The 23,645-nt window shown below is 42.3% G+C and overlaps 1 protein-coding gene across 14 annotated transcripts in view; it reads left to right on the plus strand.

Moving 5' to 3' along the window:
- Positions 1-23,645, plus strand: part of ophn1 (oligophrenin 1) — a 190,567-nt gene that overhangs the window by 123,358 nt on the left and 43,564 nt on the right. For all 14 annotated transcript variants that reach the window (XR_011342792.1, XR_011342790.1, XR_011342791.1 and 11 more), the window contains 4 exons: positions 1,965-2,023; positions 5,343-5,448; positions 7,072-7,231; positions 14,827-14,974. Coding sequence is in view for 9 of the 14 variants with exons in the window: in XM_069892713.1 (XP_069748814.1) it covers positions 1,965-2,023; positions 5,343-5,448; positions 7,072-7,231; positions 14,827-14,974 (473 nt within the window). In the remaining 5 variants the exon portion in view is untranslated. The remainder of the gene's footprint in view (positions 1-1,964; positions 2,024-5,342; positions 5,449-7,071; positions 7,232-14,826; positions 14,975-23,645) is intronic.

The following is a 23,645-nucleotide window of genomic DNA, read 5'->3' on the forward strand; positions in this document are numbered from 1 at the left end:
TTGTTCCTAAACTCAAACCCTCTTGATATGAAGGCCAACATGCCATTTGCCTTTTTAACCGCCTGCTGTACCTGCATGCTCGCCTTCAGAGACTGGTGTACAAGTACCCCTAGGTCTCTCTGCACTTCCCCATCTCTTAATCTATTGCCATTCATTAGACCAGTGGTTTTCAAACTACCCCCCCACCCAAAAAAAACCCTCACATTCCATCTTAAGCAATTCCTCCATCATAGGTGGCCTGTGATTATTAAGGGATTGCTTAAGGTGGTTTGTGAGTGGCAAGATAAAGTTTGAAGACCCTGTACCTCATTGACTCATTATGTGCACAGTTTCATAACTCCAAAGGAAATGGGCCAATGACAACTTTTCTCAAGCAAAATATTTCAGTAACAATTGGGTCTAGAGCAGTGATTCTCATCCTTCCCATCCCACTCACAGACCACTTTAAACAATCCCTTACTAATCACAGAGCACTGATGGCATAGGGATTACTGAAGGTGGAATGTGAGTTTAGGGGGGCAGTTTGAAAACCACTGATTTAGACACAGCTACAGAAAAATCAGAAGCAGGAATTAAGCATTAGAGGGGACAACATGTTACCTGATGATGGAGGTACAAAAAAAGCGGATGTAAGGATGATAAAATCAATGCATATGGAGAGAAATAAAATGTAATAAAGAACCAGCCACATTATTGGAGTACTCTACAAGCTACATTCTCGTGGAGGAGCGACTGAAGAAAGAAAATGCACTTTCTCTTTATGATTAATGATATTTTAAGTTGCTTTCTTGCCGTGGAGAAGTGAACAAAAATTGTAAAATAACGTTTGGGTGGGATTTCAACTTCCCTAAAGCTAATTGGTCAGAAGAGTTAGGTAAAGGGAATGGGAGATTGCTGTGGCAAAATATGTTAAGAATTCTGATCAAATGCATAAAAAGTCTGAACACAGAAATGCTGGAGGAACTCAGTTGTTCTCTCAGTGTCCATAGGAGATAATGATATATTACAGATGCTTTGGACCTGAGCCCTTCTTCAAGGTATGTGAAAAAGCATAGGCAGAATTAAAACACAGGAGAAATAAAAGTGGAGGGTTGTGGGGTGGGTGGAGGGAGGAATGGAAGGGGCAGAAGTACAGACCAATTGGATATGATAATAGGAAAGATGAAAATTGATTTTGGCTCTGTGAAATGAGACAGAGGGAAGGGGGGGAAGGGAGAGAGAGAGACACACACACAGAAACTGGGGAAGCTGTGTGTGTGTGGGGGGGGGGGGGCGGGGAAGGATGGGTTTAACAAAAGCAGGTCGATGATACTGCCATCCAGTTGGATGGTGTCCAGATGGAAGATTGTTGCTCTAATTTGTGTGTGGTCTCAGTTTGGCAGTGCATAAGACCATGGACGGATGTCCAAGAAGGCACTCTTTGATATTCAGTTTGGTAACAGAAGGATATATTGGAGTCGAAAAGTAAAATAATGTGAGCATTTAGACAATAGTGACTACAACATAATTTAAATATGGTTAGAAGGATCAAAGTATTCACTGCTTCAGAATAAGGACAGCAAATCTTCGTTCATATGAAACATGTGTATGAAAACATAAAGGAACAGACTACAGGGCTATTGGCACTGGGTTTGTTTTCCTATTTGATTCATTATTTATTTATTCTAAATTGTCGACATCTCTGTCACATGACATTCTGCACTTGAGTTTTTGCATTACCGTGCACTTCTGCACAGGCTAATTTCCTTAGATGTCACACAGACAAAGTTGTTTCACTGCACCTGGCTACAGGTGAAAAGAAAACCTAGATCTATCATTGTTCCTGCTATCCTGCTGGTCTTGTTTTGCACGTGGGTCTGAAGGTAGATTTTGGAGTTATGAATATTGTTGATCCTTCTGTTTTGTACAAAGCTATGACATTTTGTATTGAATAAAGAATGAAACCTGCTTTTGGTTTAATACAGGAATCTTGAAGAGCCAGTGATGACTTACAAGCTCCACAAAGAACTCCTCTCTGCATCTAGTAAGTTTCAGAAACTGTTGGTCTTCACCTAGGAGGTGCCTGACTCCATACATAAGTCAGTACATCTGTTCCCCAGTTTTGATCGGGAGGATACAGATAAACCTCTCATGGGTTTGACTTCAAATCTCTGATCCTAACGATACACCACAATTAATCTCAACTATCTTGAACTGGTGGGGAAAATATACTAGGCTGTCTCTCATTGATTATTATCCAATGATCTGTTCTGGATGTGAACACATTGAACCTTCACATCTGCTAACTTTGCAATTGGATTTCTATTTTAGGAGAATATGTGGATCATCCTTGTCTTCCCATCCTCTGACATCATCACTGGACCAAGTCCAAACATTTGAACACACCCTATCCCTCCCCTCCACTGCCCAATGTCTTTTGATGCTTTTAGTTAATAAAATCTGTCCATCTCAAACCTAAAATTAAGAATGGACAAATTTGTTGGAAATTTTTCAAATTGTGACCATCCTTTATATGTAGAGTTTTATTAGTTCACTGGATCTATTTATTTTTCTTTAAAGCTTTCCCTCAAGTTTTGGATTCCCCCATCAATGGAAATAGATTCCCTTAATCTTTTTGATTTACCTCGTATTATTTTGAAAGCCAGTCAAACCTGATTGTAACCTTCAGGTGAAATTCTGATAAGTGGAAGGTGTCCTTCTTCCAAGCCCAGAAAGATATGGATCCCAGGTGCTGGTCACAGAATTTCAGGTGTAGACTAAGCATGTGTTAGGTACCATTGGAATAGGCAACCCCCCCCCCCCCCACCAAAATAAGGACATTATTGTGGGAAAGGAATGTGAAAAAGGTAGAGGATTGACCTCCAAGAAGGAGAAGACATCAACCTTGTGTAGTAACCTGTGCCGAAACTGTTAATAAAAGGGGTGATAACAGGTAATGCAACATTGGTATCGGCTGTGAATCCCCATGAGTAATACAAGATGAGAAGTTTCTTCTCAGGGTTGGTAAATCTACAGCAGGGGTGGCTAAACATTTTTGGTTGTGGGGTACATACAGAAAAAACATAAGGAGTTTTAATGCAGTAACACGGCAAGAAATTGTTTTTAGACCAGAAAACCCCTGTGCCGTCAAAAATTCATTTTCTATCAAAATAACAATATGACACTACTGAACAATTTAATGTTGACATTAATGATTCACTCACATTACAGTCGGCATTTCCATCTCTGCTGCTCTTAAATTTAATTTAAATGAATACAAGAAAACTAAAATTCTCATTCAAAAAGTAGTTCAAAATAAAAATCTGAGTGCAAAATAAGAACAGATGAAGAAAGGGTCAAGGCTGTCTTCAACGTTCCTTCACAACTGTCAGTGAATACAGTTCATGGCCCAAGTGTCCACCTTAATGATAATGAAGTGAGGTGTAAACCTGTCGATAGGTTATTAAAGTTAACAGATCCCTTACAAATCAAACAAACACACTTCCCTTGACATCAGTGAAAAAGTATTCATTTTCCCCCCAATGTCTGAAATTTTCGGCGCTCCCTTGCTATTTCCGCCTTTTTGGTTCTGCCATGTTCAATCAATTGAGGTAAACTTTTTTTTAACTGAGTTAGTTGGACAGGTAGTTTTTCAAAATGGCAGCGACACCTATTGTTGAAACCAAGTCCAATGTACATGCAGTGAAATTTATTGTTAGAGACTATATTCTATTGGGTCATATTCAATTTTATTTTTAAATTCACCCTGGGCCACTTAAAAATGGGCAACAAGCCATTGTTGGCTCACAGGCTGTAGTTTGGCCACCCCTGATCCACAGGGTTATGTGCTACAGATCTGTGCGAGCTCAGTCAGGGAGTAGATTCAAGATTCAAGTCATTTTCAATCCAGAAAGATGTCTGGGGATTTGGGCAGAGAGGAACATTAGTTAGCACCTCAGCCGTGATCTTATTGATTATGAAGTAGACTCTAGATGCCTAATGATATACTCCTGCCTATTCCATTTTATGAGATGCAATAAATGTAATTTTCTATCTTTAAATTTATTCTCAACATGTTGGAATCACTGACTGTCATTTTTATTTCCAATCCCTCCTGGTTGAGCACATGGTGGGTTTCCACTTTTCGGCCATGGTCCCATTAAGATAAGATTGGAATATCTCTTTTCCTTGTTGAACCTTTTGTAATAACTGCCTGTTAGTTTTCTGGTCTCCATTATATTTTATCCTACTTTATTTCTTAGTCAACTGAATTTAAGTTTCCAAATAAAATTTATTGGTATTTGAGATTGTTTCCATATTATTATTTCAATGCTACAATACACTGCTGTAGAATGAATCAAAATATTCCCATGGGTTGCAATACACGAACGTGCCGGAGAAACTGAACAGGTCATGCAGTGTCCATGGGATGAAAAGGGTGACCAATGTTTTGAGCCTGGGGCCCTTCGTAAGGCATGAGTTTCTCCAGCATGTTTGTGTATTGCACTTGACCCAACATAAAATTGGCTGTGTGAAATCAGCTTTCAGTATGAATTCATGGCTTCCTCCAGGTCAGTATAAGCTGGATGGTCCTCTCATATTGTGCATCCTGTGCAGATAAAAATGAGAAAACATCCATTTCATGAAGGTTCACGAGCTTATTTTCAAACTGTTTCTACGGAATTGCTAAATCAATGGATCAAAGACTCATCATCTATTTTGTTCACTCAGTGCTCGTCCACTTTGTCCAAGAGAGATGGCAGGGTTTTCAGTCATTAGTTTTAGCAGATGCCTCATCCAGAAGGCAGCATGTCAAACATTTAATAATGATGTAGGCATTCACTGCAAATTACCCAGCACTGAGGTCTGGTCATCACAGTACTTGATGTGGTTAAGAGTGGTCCTAGGATGTTAATGAAAATTCACATGAAAGATCAGAAGGAAAGTAGACCCTCCACTGAGAATTTTAAAGAATTGGCAGAAGAATCTCTTGAGACTAGAGAGTAAAAGATGAGTGTCTGTCACTTGCAGTCTTTAGGCTTATTCCAAAGAAATAACCCCCCCCCCCCCCCACCTTTCCCCTCTTTCAGCAATTAGCCCCACTTGTTGCACCACTCACATTCTAGCCACGTACACATTGGGTCCTGAGCAAGTGCCTGAACTGGATGGACTGGAAGTTTCAGTGCATATTGGAAAGGGAGCATATTCGTAGAGAAGATAGCCATTTAAACTGACTGTAGGAAATTTCACCCCAACATATTTTTCTAGATAGAAGGGTGGTTTGTGGTCTGGTGAATTTGTCAATAAATGGCTTTCTCTCTTTCTCTGTGTGCTCCGTTGTGACAGTAGTTACTATGTTGCAGAGTCTGACAACCTCGATTATCGGCTAGGTGCTATTCACTCCTTGGTGTACAAGCTACCTGAGAAAAATCAGGAAATACTTGAACTAATCATTAAACATCTTGTGAAGTAAGTATGACTGGGACTTGTTGGTCTTGAGCTTTGTTCATGGTTGTTCAACTTTTGGGATTGAGAAGATAAAAGGATGAAAATGTCTGCTATTTCCTTTAAAATGCTGCTTAAAATGACAATTTCTGCCCACCTGTTTGTCACCCCCCCCCCTTCTAATATCCCGCTGTGTGATTTGCCATCAGGTTTTGTTAATTGCTCCCTGGAATATTTTTAGTCATGGACATTTCATACAGGAAATACAATTGGTTGTTAAAAAGACTTGTGTAGTATTTGGCGCATAAAATCCTTTGAACACTTTGTAGCTTTAGATTCTTTCCTGATTAAGTCAGGAGCCAATTATCTCATTTAAATCCTCATATCCAAAGTGTTAAGTTGATGAGTTTTATTACTGGCAATGTCAGCAAAATTTAACAACCTCTTATTGTTTTCACTGTTTCCCACGTGAGTATTGTTGTGCCAGATATTGTCCTAGATGATATTATTTCTAACCCAAACAGCATCCACTTCATTTTTGGAATTTCCTGTTGGACCTGTTCATGCAATTCAATCAGGCAAAGTGTTTCAGACCATGGTCTGTCCATGTGTTTGCTGTTTCCCTCTCTCTGTATTGAGTGAAAGTCTGGTTCTGTTCTTCCATGCCTTTCTGCTGCAGGAAACAGATACATGCCTTTCAGGACTGTTCCAAATATATTGCCAGCCTTTTTATAATTGGGCCAAATGGTAGGCTTTGTCTCTTCAACAGCAGGAGCATCATGTATGAGCCAAATGTTCTCTCTTCCACCAACTCCCCTGGACAGAGACCGACTGCAGACAGACCCACCCTGACCCTGTGTACCGTAGTTTGACACTGTCTTGAGTCCAGTATTTATCCTTTAATCTATTAGACTGGTAGGAGGTGAAGCCAGGAATCATTTTGATTCCTGAGACTTGCACTGGGATTAGAGGAAACATTGATGTGTCCAAGATTCGATTGCACTGGTAAAGGGCATTCAGTTGTCTGGAGTGCTAGATTATTCAAGTCGAATGGGCTCAATGCCTCTCCCTTCTCTCATTCTCAGGGTGTGGATGTTCCCATCACATCAGGTACATGTTAATCGTGCTTTACTGGTGAGTTCATGGCTGAGTCACTTCAGCAACAGTGGGGATGATATGGGACTCGTTATATGGCCGCAATGGGAGGTTTTCTTCTCTAAAAGGCATTGAGAGTGTGGTTAAAACACACACAGAAATGCAGGAGGAACTCACCTGTTCTCACAGGGTCCATAGGAGGTAAAGATATCCAGCATTTCTGTGTCTTTTTAATATATCTCCCTATGGATGCTGTGGGACCGGGTGTGTGTACTTTTTCTACAATCTCAGCGTCAGCAGATTTAATGTTTCACTTGAGATTATGGCAGACTGACAGCTGTGTTGTAACTCACTAATACCAGTTTTGTATTTCTAAAATGGTCCTTCTGGATTTAAGCCTGTACCTTTAGATTACAAGTTGGGAAGTAGGACTACCACTCAACCAAGTCTACTGTCCAGGTCATTCAGTAGAAGATGCTTCTTGAATACAGTGTGTTTGCTTAATGCCTGTTCTGGCTTGTTGACCAGTGGCCCTATTTTGTTCTTCTGCAGTGTTTGCAGCCACAGTAAGGAGAATTTGATGACCGCTTCAAACTTGGGGGTGATATTTGGGCCAACACTAATGAGACCACAGGAAGACACAGTCGCAGCCATGATGAACATCAAGTTTCAAAACATTGTTGTGGAAATCCTGATTGAGCATTATGAAAAGGTAATTCCCACGCTCCTTGTCACTACAGAAATGGAGGTACAGAATTGCATGGAAATTTGCAAATGCTCTGGTGCTAATGTAATGCCAGCTGGGCCTTCTGGGGACCTGACTCTAATTTGAGAAACGTTGAGGATTGTTCAGTCAATTGTTGACATAAAATAAGAAGATATTTTTGCTATCCCTCTATAATCCAGCATAATAATACCCAAGTGAATTTCAATCATCATCCATCAGAGTTGCAGATCAGAAGGGCCAGGTTTACACTCTGGTCCCTGTAGAGTTCGCTGCATGTATTGGGATCTAGTGCTGGCAAAACTCAGCAGGCCATGCAGCATCCTTAGGAAGTAAAAGGCAGTCAATGTTTTGGGCTTCAGGAGTACTGAAAATCAGGCAGAAGCAAGCGAGGGCAGGGGGAGGGACACAGGCTAACAGGTAAGAGATAGACACAGGAGGGAGTGCAGAAGCTGAGAAGTGCTGAATGAGAGTGCCGAGGAGTTGGTAGGGGTGCTCTCTGATAGATGAAGGCAGGGGAAGGGGTAGGGAGCTGGAAGAAGGGGCAGGGAAAGGGGGAGATATCAGAAATTGAAGAAGAACTCTGACTGGAGGCTGCAGTGATGAATGTGGGGTGTTGTTCCTCCAGTTTGTGGTGGCATTTGAGGTTTGACAAATGGTGTCTATTTCCTGAGACTCAATGACTAAATGAGAACAACTCTTGTTGTTCTGTGATGGATCACTGCAGGAAAGTGTCTGCAGGGGAACAAAGGTGAAAGCAGCAATGTTCTTAGTTGTAGATCTTGCTTGAGAATTGTTCAACATATTTCACTTCTCCCACAACCAAGAATGAGTCATTTTCACACAGGATGCCTAAGCTTTAAACACGATCAGGGAGAATGTCGTTGCGAGTGATTGCTCATTGCAGGGTACCCACAGGAGATTGGCACGTGAGTCTCTCCTCATGCTGCAACCAGATGTGGACGAAAGACCCTCATTATGTGGTGACATTCACATTCACTGGCCACCTTAAAATGTTTCACAGCCAGTGAAGTATCATTGAAGTTATCTTATCTGCAGAAAGGTCTTGATATGAGAATGGCCAGTTTCTGCTTGAACTGAATGTGGTCAGGGGATTAAAAATATTACAGTATGGCTGCCTTGCTTTGCATATAGCAAATGGAATCCTGCACATGACCTGAGTACAAAAGGGACATTGTTTAATATTTCATTCAAAAGCCAACTTCATACCACACTGGAATATCAACAGAATTCTGTGCTCCCAGTAATACTGGAATGCAGAGAACCCCAACTGCTCAAGTGTAACAGATGAACAGGAGCCAGCAGATGACGAATGGCCACTGCTCTTTATTCTGTGTTCCAGTTTGTCGCTTTTTCTTACATTTCTGTAGTGAAACATGAGCTTGGAACTTGGACCACAATGGGATCATACAGCAAGGAAACAGGCCCTTCAGCCCGACGTATCCATGCTGACCTGAGCTAGTCCCATTTGCCTGGGTTTAGGTCATATCCCTTTGGACCTTTCCTTTCCATGTTCCTGTCTAAATGTCTTTTGAATGTCGTAGTTGTAGCCACCTCTCCCATTTACAGGGGAGCTCATTCCACATACCCACTACATGTTGATTCTCAGGTCACTTTTTAAAAAAATTTACCACTCAAATGTATTTCCTCTAGTTTTTAGACACTACCTTGGGGGGATTGAGCCTGTGCATTATCTATGCACCTCATGATTTTGTAAGACTATGAGACAAAGGAGCCTCACCATTTAATCATGAGCTGATCCATTTTACCACTCAGCCCTACTGCCCGGCCTTCTCCCAATAATCTTTGATGCCCTGGCAAATCAAGAACCTATCAATCAATCTCTGCCCTGGCCTCCACAACTGCCTGTAGCAACGAATTCCACAGATTTACCACCCTTTGGCTGAAGAAATTCCTACACCTTTCTGCTTTAAGAGGACACCCTTCAATCCTGAAATTACTCTCTCTTGCCTTAGACTCCCACCATGGGAAACAACCTTTCTATATCTACTCTGTCTACACCTTTCACATTCAAAATGTTTCAATGAGATTTCCCACTCCCGCCACCCCCATTCTCTTAAATTCCAACAAATGTATGCCAAAAGCTATCAAATGCTCCTCATATAATAACCCTTTAATTCCTGGAATCATCCAATCACCCTCTCCAATGGCAGTACATCCTTTCTTAAATGAGGAACCCAAAACTGCTCACAATATGTCAGGTGAGGTCTCATCAGTACCTTGTAAAGACTCCACATCACATCCCTGCTCTTGAAATAAATGCCAGCATTTGCCTTTTTCACCACCATCTCAATGTGCATATACATGCATTGCCTGAGAGTCTGGAAAATCCGAAAATCTGGACCCACCCAGTCCCCATGCAGATTGAATTTTAAGATTTTTACTGTATTCCAAATTGTTTACACAGATAACAGTGAGACCAGCACTGATCTCTGCAGCACACCACAGGTTTGAAAAACAGCCTCCAAAATAACCACCTTCTGTCTCCTCCCATTGAACCAATCTTTTTTTAAAATTTTTTTATTTTTCACACTATAAACCACATTGATCAAGATACATACATTTTCCTTTTCCAATATATAGTGTTGTTTTCTACCCCCCCCTCCCTCTTCCCATCCCACCCTCCCTACCTCCCCTCCCATTCATTTAAAGTTCAGAATCTAAGATACATTAAACTCGTCAAACAATGTTCTCACTCAATAACAATAAACAAGAAATTCCACTGAGTCAGTTCTTTTCATTCTCTTCTCCTTCTGTCATTTTAGGTGGTAGATGTCCCCAGTAGGTTTTCATGTATGGCTCCCATATTTGTTCAAATATTGTAATATTATTTCTTAAATTATATGTTATTTTTTTCTAACGGAATACATTTATTCATTTCTATATACCATTGTTGTATTCTCAAGTTATCTTCTAATTTCCAGGCTGACATAATACATTTTTTTGCTACAGCTAGGGCTATCATAACAAATCTTTTTTGTGCACCATCCAAATCAAGTCCAAATTCTTTGTTTTTTATGTTACTTAGGAGGAAGATCTCTGGGTTTTTTGGTATATTGCTTTTTGTGATTTTATTTAATATCTGGTTTAGATCTTCCCAAAATTTTTTCACTTTCTCACATGTCCAGATTGCATGAATTGTTGTTCCCATTTCCTTTTTACAGCGAAAACATCTGTCAGATACTGTTGGGTCCCATTTATTTAACTTTTGAGGTGTAATATATAGCCTGTGTATCCAGTTATATTGTATCATACGTAACCTCGTATTTATTGTATTTCTCATAGTTCCTGAGCATAACTTGTCCCATGTTTCCTTCTTTATCTTTATGTTTAGATCTTGTTCCCATTTTTGTTTAGTTTTACCATTTGTTTCCTCATTCTCCTTTTCTTGTAGTTTAATATACATGTTTGTTATAAATGTTTTGATTATCATTGTATCTGTAATCACATATTCAAAATTACTTCCCTCTGGTAACCTCAGACTGCTTCCCAGTTTGTCCTTCAAGTAGGATTTCAGTTGGTAGTATGCCAACACTGTATCGTGAGTTATATTATATTTATCTTTCATTTGTTCAAAGGATAATAATTTATTTCCCGAAAAGCAATTTTCTATTCTTTTGATCCCTTTTTTCTCCCATTCTCTAAAGGAAAGATTATCTATTGTAAAAGGGATTAGCTGATTTTGTGTCAGTATTAGTTTTGGTAGTTGGTCATTTGTTTTATTCCTTTCTACATGAATCTTCTTCCAAATATTGAGCAGATGATGTAATACTGGAGAACTTCTATGTTGTACCAATTTTTCATCCCATTTATATAATATATGTTCGGGTATCTTCTCCCCTATTTTATCTAGTTCTAATCTAGTCCAATCTGGCTTTTCCCTTGTTTGATAAAAATCTGATAGGTATCTTAATTGTGCGGCTCTATAATAATTTTTAAAGTTTGGCAGTTGTAAGCCTCCTTGTTTATACCATTCTGTTAATTTATCTAATGCTATCCTCGGTTTCCCCCCTTTCCATAAAAATTTTCTTATTATTTTCTTTAACTCCTTGAAGAATTTCTCTGTCAAGTGTATTGGCAATGCCTGAAATAGGTATTGTATCCTTGGGAAAATATTCATTTTAATAGTTTATCCTTCCTATTAGTGTTAGTGGTAAGTCTTTCCAATGCTCTAAGTCGTCCTGTAATTTTTTAATTAGTGGATAATAATTGAGTTTATATAGATGGCCGAGGTTTTTATTTATTTGTATACCTAGGTATCGCATTGCTTGCATTTGCCATCTGAATGGTGATTCTTTCTTAAATTTTGAGAAATCCGCATTATTCATTGGCATTGCTTCACTTTTATTTGCGTTAATCTTGTATCCCGACACTTCTCATATTCCTTCCCATTGAACCAATCTTGAACCCAGTTGGCTTGCTCATCTCAGATCTGTGTGATCTAACTTTTTGGCCTTGTAGGATCTTGCTGAAGTCTATATTTACAATATCCACAAACCAGCCCTCATCAATGCTCTTCCTCAGTCATTGGTTCCCATTCACACAGCTATGGCAGTTAACCCGAATCAGCCTTTCCAAATGTTGGTAGATCCTGTCCCTCCAGTAACTTTTCCACCCCTGATGTTAGGCTTTCTGGCCTGTCATTGCCTGCCTAGTTCTTCTCAAATAAATGCGTCTTTAGCCATCCTCCGTTTTTCCATGACCTAACCTGGAAAAAGATGTGAATATCTCTGCCAGCACCTCTGCCATTATTTCCCCAGCCTTAAGATATGCTGGACCAGGGATTTATCACCTGACTCTGCTTTAAATCAGCCACCATCTCTTTTGTAATGTGAATACATTCCAAGGCATTGCTGTTCTTTTCCTTTGATTCTTCAGCCTCTAAGGCCTTCTCCACAGTAAATGCAGATGTCAAACATTCATTTAAATCTTCTATTTCCTGTGGCCTGATGCTTAAAGGGACCTGTTCTCTCCCTAGTTACCCTTTTGCTGGTGATACACTTGTAAAATCTCTTGGGATTTTCCTTTACTCTTGCCCTCTGTTTGTACTTCTGATTTCCTGCTACAGCAGTGGCTTTCAAACTGCCGTCTGAAACTCACATTCCACTTTAAGTATTCCCTATGCCATAAATCTTCTGTGATTAGTAAGGGATTACTTAAGGTGGCGATGCCGCTTTAGTTGCCCATTCAGAGCCAGCACTCCAGCGCATGACGTCCTGTTTTGCGGAAACTGCCAAAATGTTTGGCCTGGAAGTCAGCCTGAAGAAAACTGAGGTCCTCCATCAGCCAGCTCCCCACCATGACTACCAGCCCCCCCACATCTCCATTGGGCACACAGAACTCAAAACAGTCAACCAGTTTACCTACCTCGGCTGTACCATTTCATCTGATGCAAGGATCGATAAAGAGATAGACAAAAGACTCGCCAAGGCAATAGAGCTTTTGGAAGACTACACAAAAGAGTCTGGAAAAACAATCACCTGAAGAAACACACAAAGATCAGCGTGTACAGAGCCGTTGTCATACCCACGCTCCTGATCGGCTCTGAATCATGGGTCCTCTACCATCATCACCTACGGCTCCTAGAACGCTTCCATCTTCGCTGTCTCCACTCCATCCTCAAGATTCATTGGAATGACTTCATCACCAATATCGAAGTACTCAAGCTGGCAGAATCCGCAAGCATCGAATCCAAGCTGCTGAAGACCCAACTGCGCTGAGTGGGTCACGTCTCCAGCCTTCCCAACATCGTGTTATATGGCGAGCTGTCCACTGGCCACCGAGACAGAGGTGGACCAAAGAAGAGGTACAAGGACTGCTTAAAGAAATCTCTTGGTGCCTGCAACATTGACCACCACCAGTGGCTGATATCACCTCCAACCGTGCATCTTGGCGTCTCACAGTTCGGCGGGCTGCAACCTCCTTTGAAGAAGACCGCAGGGCCCACCTCACTGACAAAAGACAAAGGAGGAAAAACCCAACACCCAACCCCAACCCACCAATTTTCCGTTGCAACCGTGCCTGCCTGTCCCGTATCGGACTTGTCAGTCACCAACGAGCCTGCAGCAGACGTGGACATACCCCTCCATAAATCTTCGTCTGCGAAGCCAAGCCAAAGAAAAGAACTTAAGGTGGGATGTGAGTGGAAAGAACAAGTTTGAAAACCATTGTTTTAATCGTACCTCATAACTCGTTATGTGCACGGTTTCCTAACTCCAAAGGAGATGGGCTAATGACCATTTTTCTCAGGCAAAATATTTCAGTAGCAATTGGGTCTAGAGCAGTGATTCTTAACCTTCCTTTCCCACTTGCAGACTACCTTAAGCATTCCTTTACTAATCACAGAGCACTAATGGCATTGGGATTCACCAGGCTGATACCTGGAATGGCAGGAATGACTTATGAGGAAAGATTGCGCAATTTGGGATTGTACTCGCTGGAGTTTAGAAGATTGAGAGGGGATCTCATAGAGACCAATAAAATTCTGGCAGGACTGAACAGAATGGATGCGGAAGGGATGTTTCTAATGGTGGGGGAGTCCAGAACCCGGGGCCATGGTTCGAGGATAATAGGCAAACCATTTAGGACTGAGATGAGGCGGAATTTCTTTACCCAGAGGGTGGTGAATCTGTGGAATTCATTGCCACAGAGGACAGTAGAGGCAGGTTCATTGAATATATTTAAGAGGGAATTAGATCTATTTCTTCAGTATAAGAGTATTAGGGGTTATGGAGAGAAGGCGGGGACGGGGTACTGAACTTTAAGATCAGCCATGATCTCATTGAATGGCAGAGCAGGCTCGAAGGGCCGAATGACCTACTCCTGCTCCTATCTTCTATGTTTCTATGATTGCTTAAGGTGGAATGTGAGTCTAGGGAGGCAGTTTGAAAACTCAAGAGATTTGCTTGATGCCACCTGACAATTTGAATAGATCACTTGCCCAATGCAAATGCAGCAGGGGGCAATATTGCTCCATCCCTCATAGCACTGGAACTCCACCCTACCTCACATCTATTCATGTTCCTTTAAGATAACCTGGGTTTAGGGCTCCTTCATAAGGAATGCTGTGACCTCCTCCATATTTCTATTTAAACGTTAGTTGAAGCAGTGATAACCCTGGTGATTTGGTGGAGCAAGCCTTGCTGAGCTTGTGTGTGTGACCACATGAGGGCGCTAGACTAACATTATCTATGAGTTGTGTTCATGGTTGGTGGCATCTTCTTGCTGAGAGTTGTGATTCATTGGTACTGTCCGTACGGTACCTCAGTGATTGGTTCTCAGTGATTTATTTGAAAAGTAATTTGTTGAGGTCCGTAACTCTGCTATTTCCTCTAGCACAGTTGGGATCTCCATTTGGCCGTATGTGACACCTGCACTAGGAATTTCCTGGATCTCTCTGATGGAGTTCTCCTTAAAAATTTCTTTGGGATGCTGAGCCTAGATTATAGCATGAGTTTGGGAAACTCTACCCTCCCTTTATTTGTAATTGACAGAATTTTCTTTTTAAAGAGTGTGGCTGTTTTTTTCCCCCCATTTTCCAGATATTCCTGTCACCACCAGAGGAAAATGCTGCTCCTCCAATACCCCCTCCTCGAGCCGCACCGCGGAAACGACAGCCAATCACCATCTCCAAACGCCCTGCTCGCCATCGGCCCAATCTCAGCACATCTTTTTCAGTGGACATGGAAGGTGAGAATGCGTTAATAGTGACTCTTGAAATAAATGCAGTTGAAACATCTACCCTTTACACGCACTCTGGTGTAACAGGCTATTTTCTGTGTAGTGTCGACAAAAGATTCAGTGTTTACGCAAGGCAGCAAAGAGGGTGAGAAGTTAGGATACTTACATAAAAATGCTGGAGAAACTCAACAGGTCACGCAGTATCCATAGGAAGTCAGGCAATCAACATTTCAGGCCTGAATTCTCCATCAGGAATCTGGAAATTCTGAGAAAAAGATAGGGGAGGGAGGAGGAGAGGGGAGGAAGAGGATGTTTTTAATATTTATTGTTGTAAGATGGCTATAATATGAAGGCTTGCACTATGACGCTACCACAAAACACCAAATTTCATGACTTGTTCATGACAATAAATTCTAACTCTGAGGAGAGGGGAGTGAGGAGGAGGAGATGGTGGAGGGGGGGGGGGGACGGAGAGGAAGTCGATTCTACAGTGCCTTGTTATCTACACACTATTTGATATCCTCCCCCCCCCCCACCCCTTTTGATCATACTAACTCCTGTGATACAATTCAATGAAAGCTGGAACTTCAGGTACTTCACTTGTGCCAGCCTGTGTTGTTCGAGCTGTCTCTCCATTTGAGAATACCTTGTCCAATAGATGTCATATAGAATGGAAATGGTTGGAAAAGTGGTCAGCATCCCGGGCAGCATCTGTGGGAGAGAAACTGTTGATCGATGTTTCAGAGCAATGACCATTAATCCATTGTGAGGTTGTTGGGTGGAAGCCTAGTGCATGGATCTGTTTGGTGATGAAGGCCTCAGGATCAATTCAATTCCCTGTTTCTTTGTGATGTAGAAGGAGGACACTTTATTCCATTGGTTCTATGCTCTTGGAGTAATTCCACACTACATTAATTTTCCCCTGAATACTCTGCTCCACACATTCTCATCAACTTCCCCAGATTCTACAGACGCTGAAAGGTCAATTTGCAGAGGCCAATTACTGATCAATCTCTATATCTGTGGAATGTGGGATACTGGAGCACCCAGAGGAAATCCATTTTTTCATGGGGAGATTGTGTAAACTTCACACAGACAGTACCAGAAGTCGAGATTGAACTTGGGTCACTTCACTACCAATGATTCTGCCTCCCCTGCAGGAAAAGGAACCTCAGGGTTTTATGTCACCTATGTACTCTGGCAATAAATCTGAACTTTAAACTTTGGAATTGTGAGTCAGCTTCTCTCCTTTAGTGTCTCACAGGATGGTCTCACTTCAAACTGAAACAACCTCATTTCAAAATATCTGGGCATCTGATGGCACATGAGAGAAAAGTTTTTTTGTTCCTGATTACAGTTTATACAACCTAATGGAGGAAATTGTCTTGATGAAGGGTTCTGACCTAAATCATCAACAACTGTTTTTTTTCCCTCACTGGCATTACTTGACCCATTGTCTTCCTCCAGCAGATTGTTTTTCCATTAACATAGAAACATAGAAGATAGGAGCAGGAGTAGGTCATTCGACCCTTCGAGCCTGCTCCGCCATTCAACAAGATCATGGCTGATCTTAAAGTTCAGTACCCCGTCCCCGCCTTCTCTCCGGAACCTTTAATACCCTTATACTGAAGAAATAGATCTAATTCCCTCCTAAATAGATTTAGTGAACCTGCCTCCACTGCCCTCTGTGGCAATGAATTCCACAGATTCACCACCCTCTGGATCAAGAAATTCCTCCTCATCTCGGTCCTAAATGGTTTGCCTATTATCCTCAAACCATGGCCCCGGGTTCTGGATTTTCCCATTATTGGAAACATCCCATCTGCATCCATTCTGTCCAGTCCTGCCAGAATTTTATTGGTCTCTATGAGATCCCCTCTCAATCTTCTAAACTCCAGTGAGTACAATCCCAATTTACGCAATCTTTCCTCATACGTCATTCCTGCCATTCCAGGTATCAGCCTGGTAAATCGCCTCTGCACTCCCTCCATTGCAAGAACATCCTTCCTTAGATAAGGTGACCAAAACTGCACACAATACTCCAGGTGGGGTCTCACCAAGGCCCTGTACAGCTGCAGTAAGGTATCCTTGTTCCTCGACTCAAACCCTCTTGATATGAAGGCCCACATACCATTTGCCTTTTTAACCGCCTGCTGTACCTGCATGCTCGCCTTCAGAGACTGATGTACAAGTGCCCCTAGGTCTCTCTGCACTTCCTCATCTCTTAATCTATTGGCATTCAAATAGTAATCTGCCCTCCGGTTTGTATTACCAAAGTGGATAACCTCACATTTATCCACATTGTAGTGCATTTGCCATGTATCTGCCCAGTCCCTCAATTTATCCAAATCACACTGGAGCTTCCTGACCCCCTCTTCCGTGCACACAACCCCTCCTAGCTTAGTGTCATCTGCAAATTTGGAGATATTACATCCAATCCCCTCATCCAGATCATTAATGTAAATTGTGAACAGCTGGGGTCCCAGTACAGATCCCTGTGGTACCCCACTCAGAAAACGAGCCATTTATCCCAACTCTCTGTCTTCTACCTGCCAGCCAGTTCTCAATCCACATCAATACTTTGCCCCCAATTCCATGAGCCTTGATTTTGGAAGCCAGTCGTTTATACGGGACCTTATTGAAGGCCTTTTGGAAGTCCAGGTACACCACATCCACTGGCTCTCCCCCATCTATTTTACCTGTCACCATCTCAAAGAATTCCAATAGATTTGTCAAGCACGATTTACCTTTTGTAAATCCATGTTGACTCCGTCCGATCCCTTCTCTGCTAGTCATATGCTCCGCTATTACATCCTTAATAATGGATTCCATCATTTTGCCCACTACTGATATAAGGCTCACAGGCTGATAATTCCCTGCTTTTTCTCTACCCCCCTTTTTAAATAGTGGGGTAACATTAGCTACCCTCCAATCCATGGGTACTGATCCTGAGTCTATCGAGTTCTGGAAAATAATTCTTAAAGCATCTGCTATCTAAATGGCCACTTCCTTGAGTATGGCCACTTCCTTGAGTAATCCAACATCCTTGATTAATCCAACATCTGTTGTAATTGATATTTATAAAGGCCATGCATCTAGATCCTTTGGCCTAACCTGCTACCCCATTTAGTGAAATAATTTTATGATTTGTTTTTTTGAATGAATTCACTGGATAGTCCGACTCGTGCTATATGCACTCTAGTCTTGGCCTTATTCTCTCAAAATCTTTTACGTATGTACCTTCTCTTGTGTTCTTCCATAGCTAATCTACACTGACCATTCTCAATGGAGGCTGTGTGGTCCCTCTGGGTGGCATGGCACATTTATTAAGGGGGAGGGAACGGACTGAAATCACAATTTTTAACATGTTTTTCTATGTGGTCAATGGGAGAGCAGTATGGAAGAAACCAACAATACTTGACTGCTTCACAGGGAAGGGGGCCCATAAACTCTGAGCAGAGTCCTAAGGGGGCCATAGCCAAAACAAAGATTTGGTATGGCTGATCTAGAACCATTGCTCTAAATACTCAATTTTGCTCCCAATCTTTTAATAGCTTTTAAATAGCCAAAATCTATTGATCTCTGGTTAAAAATTTTAACTAATGACCCAGTATCATTTGTTACAAGTGGATGAAAGCTTCAAACACCAATGACCTTTGTGCATAGAAATGGCTTTTACTTTTAGTCTATGTCATCGAGTCTGAAACTATCCAATCACAAGAAACCATATCAACTTTCCCTGTTTATCTTTTAAAATTTTGGAGAAAATCATTCCATGATATTTTTGTGTCTCAATGACTGGTCTCATAATTCCTCTCTGTGGACTTAGCTCTTGGAATCCAGGTATCATTCTTGTAAAACTATGTTGGAGTCCCTCCCACACTGAAGTATCCTCAAAGTGTGGTGCACAATCAAGCAAAGCAACATTGCATAAGTACAGGAAAAACAAATAAACGGACCCACCAAATGGACACATGGTATTGATTTTTGAAAGTTATTGTGGCAGAATCCCTGAGTTAGAGAATCATTCCTTGCCCCCTGTCTCTGCTGTCCCTGGTCTAATGATGACTGATCAGGTGTGTGCTGTTAAAGGCTTCAGTTGCATTCGCAAAGACAGATTCCTTTGAACTCTTCCTATGAAACGTGGCAACTTCACTGGTTAAATTCAAGTCTTTTATTAACAGGATTTCTTATCCCCAATATCCTTTACAGCTGAGCATGTGTTAATATAGTTGGACCCAAAATACTCTGCCAGTTCATTTAGTCACTGAATAAAAGTCCACTTATTGATTTCTACTCCGTTATTTTTAAAATGATTCACTGATCTTGTGTTCACTTTTAATTTTTTTTTGTAATTCAAGATGCGCGATTCCTTTGCTTAATTCTTTGGTTTATTCAAATGCATTTTCCGTCAGAATTATTGAATGGTGCTTTGTTGGCTGGAAAGATGTTATTTCTTTTCCCTGAAGCAGATGTTTAGTCCAGAGAGTAGCTGAAGTGGAGGAAGGGATTGGGTGCTATGGCGCAGTCTGTACATTAAATTTTTAAATGATGATATCTCTCAACTACTTCACTTTCCAACATTGACCAGGGATCCTAATCTTTAGCAGAGTTTCAAGGCACAACTAGGAAAGCCTAAAAGGTGAAACTGTAGTGACACAGCAGTTTACAGCTGCTGGCAAAGAAGCAATCTGCCCACCAGGCTCACCTTGCAAAGCCTTCCTGGCCAGAGAAAAAACGAGCCTTCCATCTCACATGCAGCCATCTTCAGCGCAAACTCCAGGAGATCCAAAATGAGTGGTGGACTAGCCTCGCCAAACGAACCCAGCTTAGCGCTGACATTGGCGACTTCAGGGGTTTCTATGAGGCTCCTCACTCCAAGTCCAAAGCCTTCTGCGCAGCTCAGACGGCGAAGTTCTCCTCAGCGACAAGATCTCCATCCTCAATTGATGGTCAGAACACTTCCAATCTCTTTTCAGTGCCAACAGCTCAGTCCAAGAATCCACCCTGCTCCAGCAACCTCAACAACCCTTGAGGCTAGAGCTGGATGAGGTCCTTAACTGGGAAGAGACATATAAGGCAATTGAACAACTGAAAAGTGGCAAAGCAGCAGGTATGGATGGAATCCCCCCAGAGGTCTGGAAGGCTGGCGGCAAAGCTCTGCATACCAAACTGCATGAGTTTTTCATGATCTGCTGGGACCAAGGAAAGCTGCCTCAGGACCTTCGTGATGCCATCATCATCACCCTGTACAAAAACAAAGGCGAGAAATCAGACTGCTCAAACTACAGGGGAATCACGCTGCTCTCCATTGCAAGCAAAATCTTCACTAGGATTCTCCTTAATAGACTAATACCTAGTGTCGCTGAAAATGTCCTCCCAGAATCACAGTGTGGCTTTCGCGCAAACAGAGGAACTACTGACGTAGTCTTTGCCCTCAGACAGCTCCAAGAAAAGTGCAGAGAACAAAACAAAGGACTCTACATCACCTTTGTTGACCTCACCAAAGGCTTTGACACCGTGAGCAGGAAAGGGCTTTGGCAAATACTAGAGCGCATCGGATGCCCCCCAAAGTTCCTCAACATGGTTATCCAGCTGCATGAAAACCAACAAGGTCGGGTCAGATACAGCAATGAGCTCTCCGAACTCTTCTCCATTGACAGCGGCATGAAGCAAGGCTGCGTTCTCGCACCAACCCTCTTTACTATCTTCTTCAGCATGATGCAGAAACAAGCCATAAAGACCTCAACAATGAAGACGCTGTTTACATCCGGTACTGCACGGATGGCAGTCTCTTCAATCTGAGGCGCCTGCAAGCTCACACCAAGACACAAGAGCAACTTGTCTGTGAACTACTCTTTGCAGACGATGCCGCTTTAGTTGCCCATTCAGAGCCAGCTCTTCAGCGCTTGACGTCCTGTTTTGCGGAAACTGCCAAAATGTTAGGCTTGGAAGTCAGCCTGAAGAAAACTGAGGTCCTCCATCAGCCCACCATGACCACCACATCTCCATCGGGCACACAGAACTCAAAACGGTCAACCAGTTTACCTACCTCGGCTGCACCATTATCATCTGAGGCAAGGATCGACAAAGAGATAGACAACAGACTCGCCAAGGCAATAGCACCTTTGGAAGACGACACAAAAGAGTCTGGAAAAACAACCACCTGAAGAAACACACAAAGATCAGCGTGTACAGAACCGTTGTCATACCCACGCTCCTGTTTTGCTCTGAATCATGGATCCTCTACCGTCATCACCTACGGCTCCTAGAACGCTTCCATCAGCGCTGTCTCCGCTCCATCCTCAAGATTAATCGGAATGACTTCATCACCAACATCGAAGTACTCGAGCTGGCAGAGTCCACAAGCATCAAATCCATGCTGCTGAAGACCCAACTGCGCTGGGTGGGTCACGTCTCCAGAATGGAGGACCATCGCCTTCCCAAGATCGTGTTATATGGCGAGCTCTCCACTGGCCACCGAGACAGAGGTGCACCAAAGAAGAGGTACAAGGACTGCTTAAAGAAATCTCTTGGTGCCTGCCACATTGACCACTGCCAGTGGGCTGATATCGCCTCCAACCATGCATCTTGGCGCCTCACAGTTCAGCGGGCAGCAACCTCCTTTGAAGAAGACCGCAGAGCCCACCTCACTGACAAAAGACAAAGGAGGAAAAACCTAACACCCAACCCACCAATTTTCCCTTGCAACCGCTTCAACCGTGCCTGCCTGTCCCGCATCGGACTTGTCAGTCACCAACAAGCCTGTAGCAGACATGGACATACCCCTCCATAAATCTTCGTCCGTGAAGCCAAGCCAAAGAAAAAAGAGAAAAACAGTGACTAGTTCCTCTGGAGTACCTGTGTAAACCCCTAGAGGTATTCTTCATACCCCTTCAATCTCTGCCAGTTTACTTGACGTACACTCAAAAACCCACCCTTTTAAAGCAGTCTATTTGAAAATAAAGCTCAGGGCAATCTCCTAAGGCAGTTTTAATGGACTTGGAAACAGTAATCGAGGAGCCAAGGAGTCTGTGGTGATCAGACCCCAGTTTTGAACTGAGTTTTAATTTTATCTCCTTTTTCTTCAGCTGTTAACATAGCTGACAACATGACTGAGGTGTTTGAGATCGTTAATTGAGATATTTGGGGCTGATTCATGTACTCTTCAGCATTTAAGAAGGGTTGAGCGTTCTCTTTTTAATTTGTACACATGGATTTTGCTCCTTTAATCAGGCAGTCAGCAGCTTGCGTTGGGTGGCTGGTGAATTTAGAACGCTGTTCATATACGTGTCTGAAGTTCTGGCTGCTTGGCGCCAGTGCCAGTCTCTTTTGTGAGAGCGGTGGTGTCTGGTTTGATCAATTGTTTGCAGCTGTTAGCTGGATATGCGATTGAGATCCTGGTTTTCCAATTTTTTAATATGGTTCTGCAATTTAACTACAGTCTTTGAATTGGAATCCTAATCACTGGGCTGGTGGAGAAAGATTTTTATTCAGTGTGGCTGCGTTAATGAGACGAGTCTCCTTTTTTTTCTCCTCTATTGGTGGTGAATTTGAATAGTGGTCCTTCAACAGCATGGGGTTCTTCCTTGTTACAGGCCTCTAGGATTCCTGAGCCTGGGGTGAGGTAGGGAGTGGTGGATATAATCTTGCTGCTTCCTCCTGGCCTCTAATTGAGTTCAAGAGCCGTGAGGTAATGTTGCAGCTTCTTAAAACTCTGGTTGGACCACACTTGAGGTATTGCATTCAGTTCTGGACACTTCATTACAGGAAGGAGGTGTAAGTTTTTGTGAAGGTGTAGAAGAGATTTATCAGGGTGTTGCCTGGATTGGAGAACATGTCATATGAAGCAAGGTTGACAGAGCTAGGGCTTTTCTCTTTGGAACAACAACATTGAGAGGATGATTTCATTGAGGTATATTACATTATGAGGGGCTTAGATAGGGTAGACAGCCAGCCTCTTTTTTCCTGGGGCAACAATAGCAAAAACCAGAGGATATCGATTAAGATGAGTGGAGGGAAAGTGTAGGGGAGATGTCAGAGATAATGCCTGGAAGGCATTGCTAGGATGGTGGTAGAGGCTGGTACAATAGGGACATTCAAAAGACTCAGACAGGCACATGGATGCAGAAAGATAGAGGGTTATGGGTGTGTGGGAGGGAAATTTAGTTTGCTGTAAAGTAGGCTTCTATAGGTCAGGACAACACCATGAGCTGCAAAGTTTGATGTTCTTTTTCTGTCTTCCAGCCCAGAAACCACCCCTCCCTCCTTTAGTGTGACCCAAAAGATTGAAGTGGAACTCATCCCACACACTTAATTCCCTTTCCAGATATCTGATCTGTTTTCCCCCTATTAAAGTACGAACTACAAAACCAGTTCTTCAATATTTAATTGCTTTGTGCGGTTTCTTCTTGGCGAGAAGGATATCAGTCATTTATCTCTACATAATGAGGTAAATAAGTTGTATCTGGTCTCGCATTAGACTGTGACTCTCACCTTTTCTTATCAGCTTCCATCTCTGGTAACCTTAGGCTCACCCCATCCTGTATGACTCTTCCTCCAACTCACCTCTATGGTCCTCTTGCATCACCCTTCCTCTTTCTGGGATCTGCAAGTCAACTGCCTTTGTCTGTTATTCTTCACCTCTCCCTGGTCCACCAATGCCCTACTGGCCCCAAGT

Source organism: Narcine bancroftii, chromosome 8, assembly GCF_036971445.1.
Source record: "Narcine bancroftii isolate sNarBan1 chromosome 8, sNarBan1.hap1, whole genome shotgun sequence".
Taxonomy (NCBI): Eukaryota; Metazoa; Chordata; class Chondrichthyes; order Torpediniformes; family Narcinidae; genus Narcine; species Narcine bancroftii.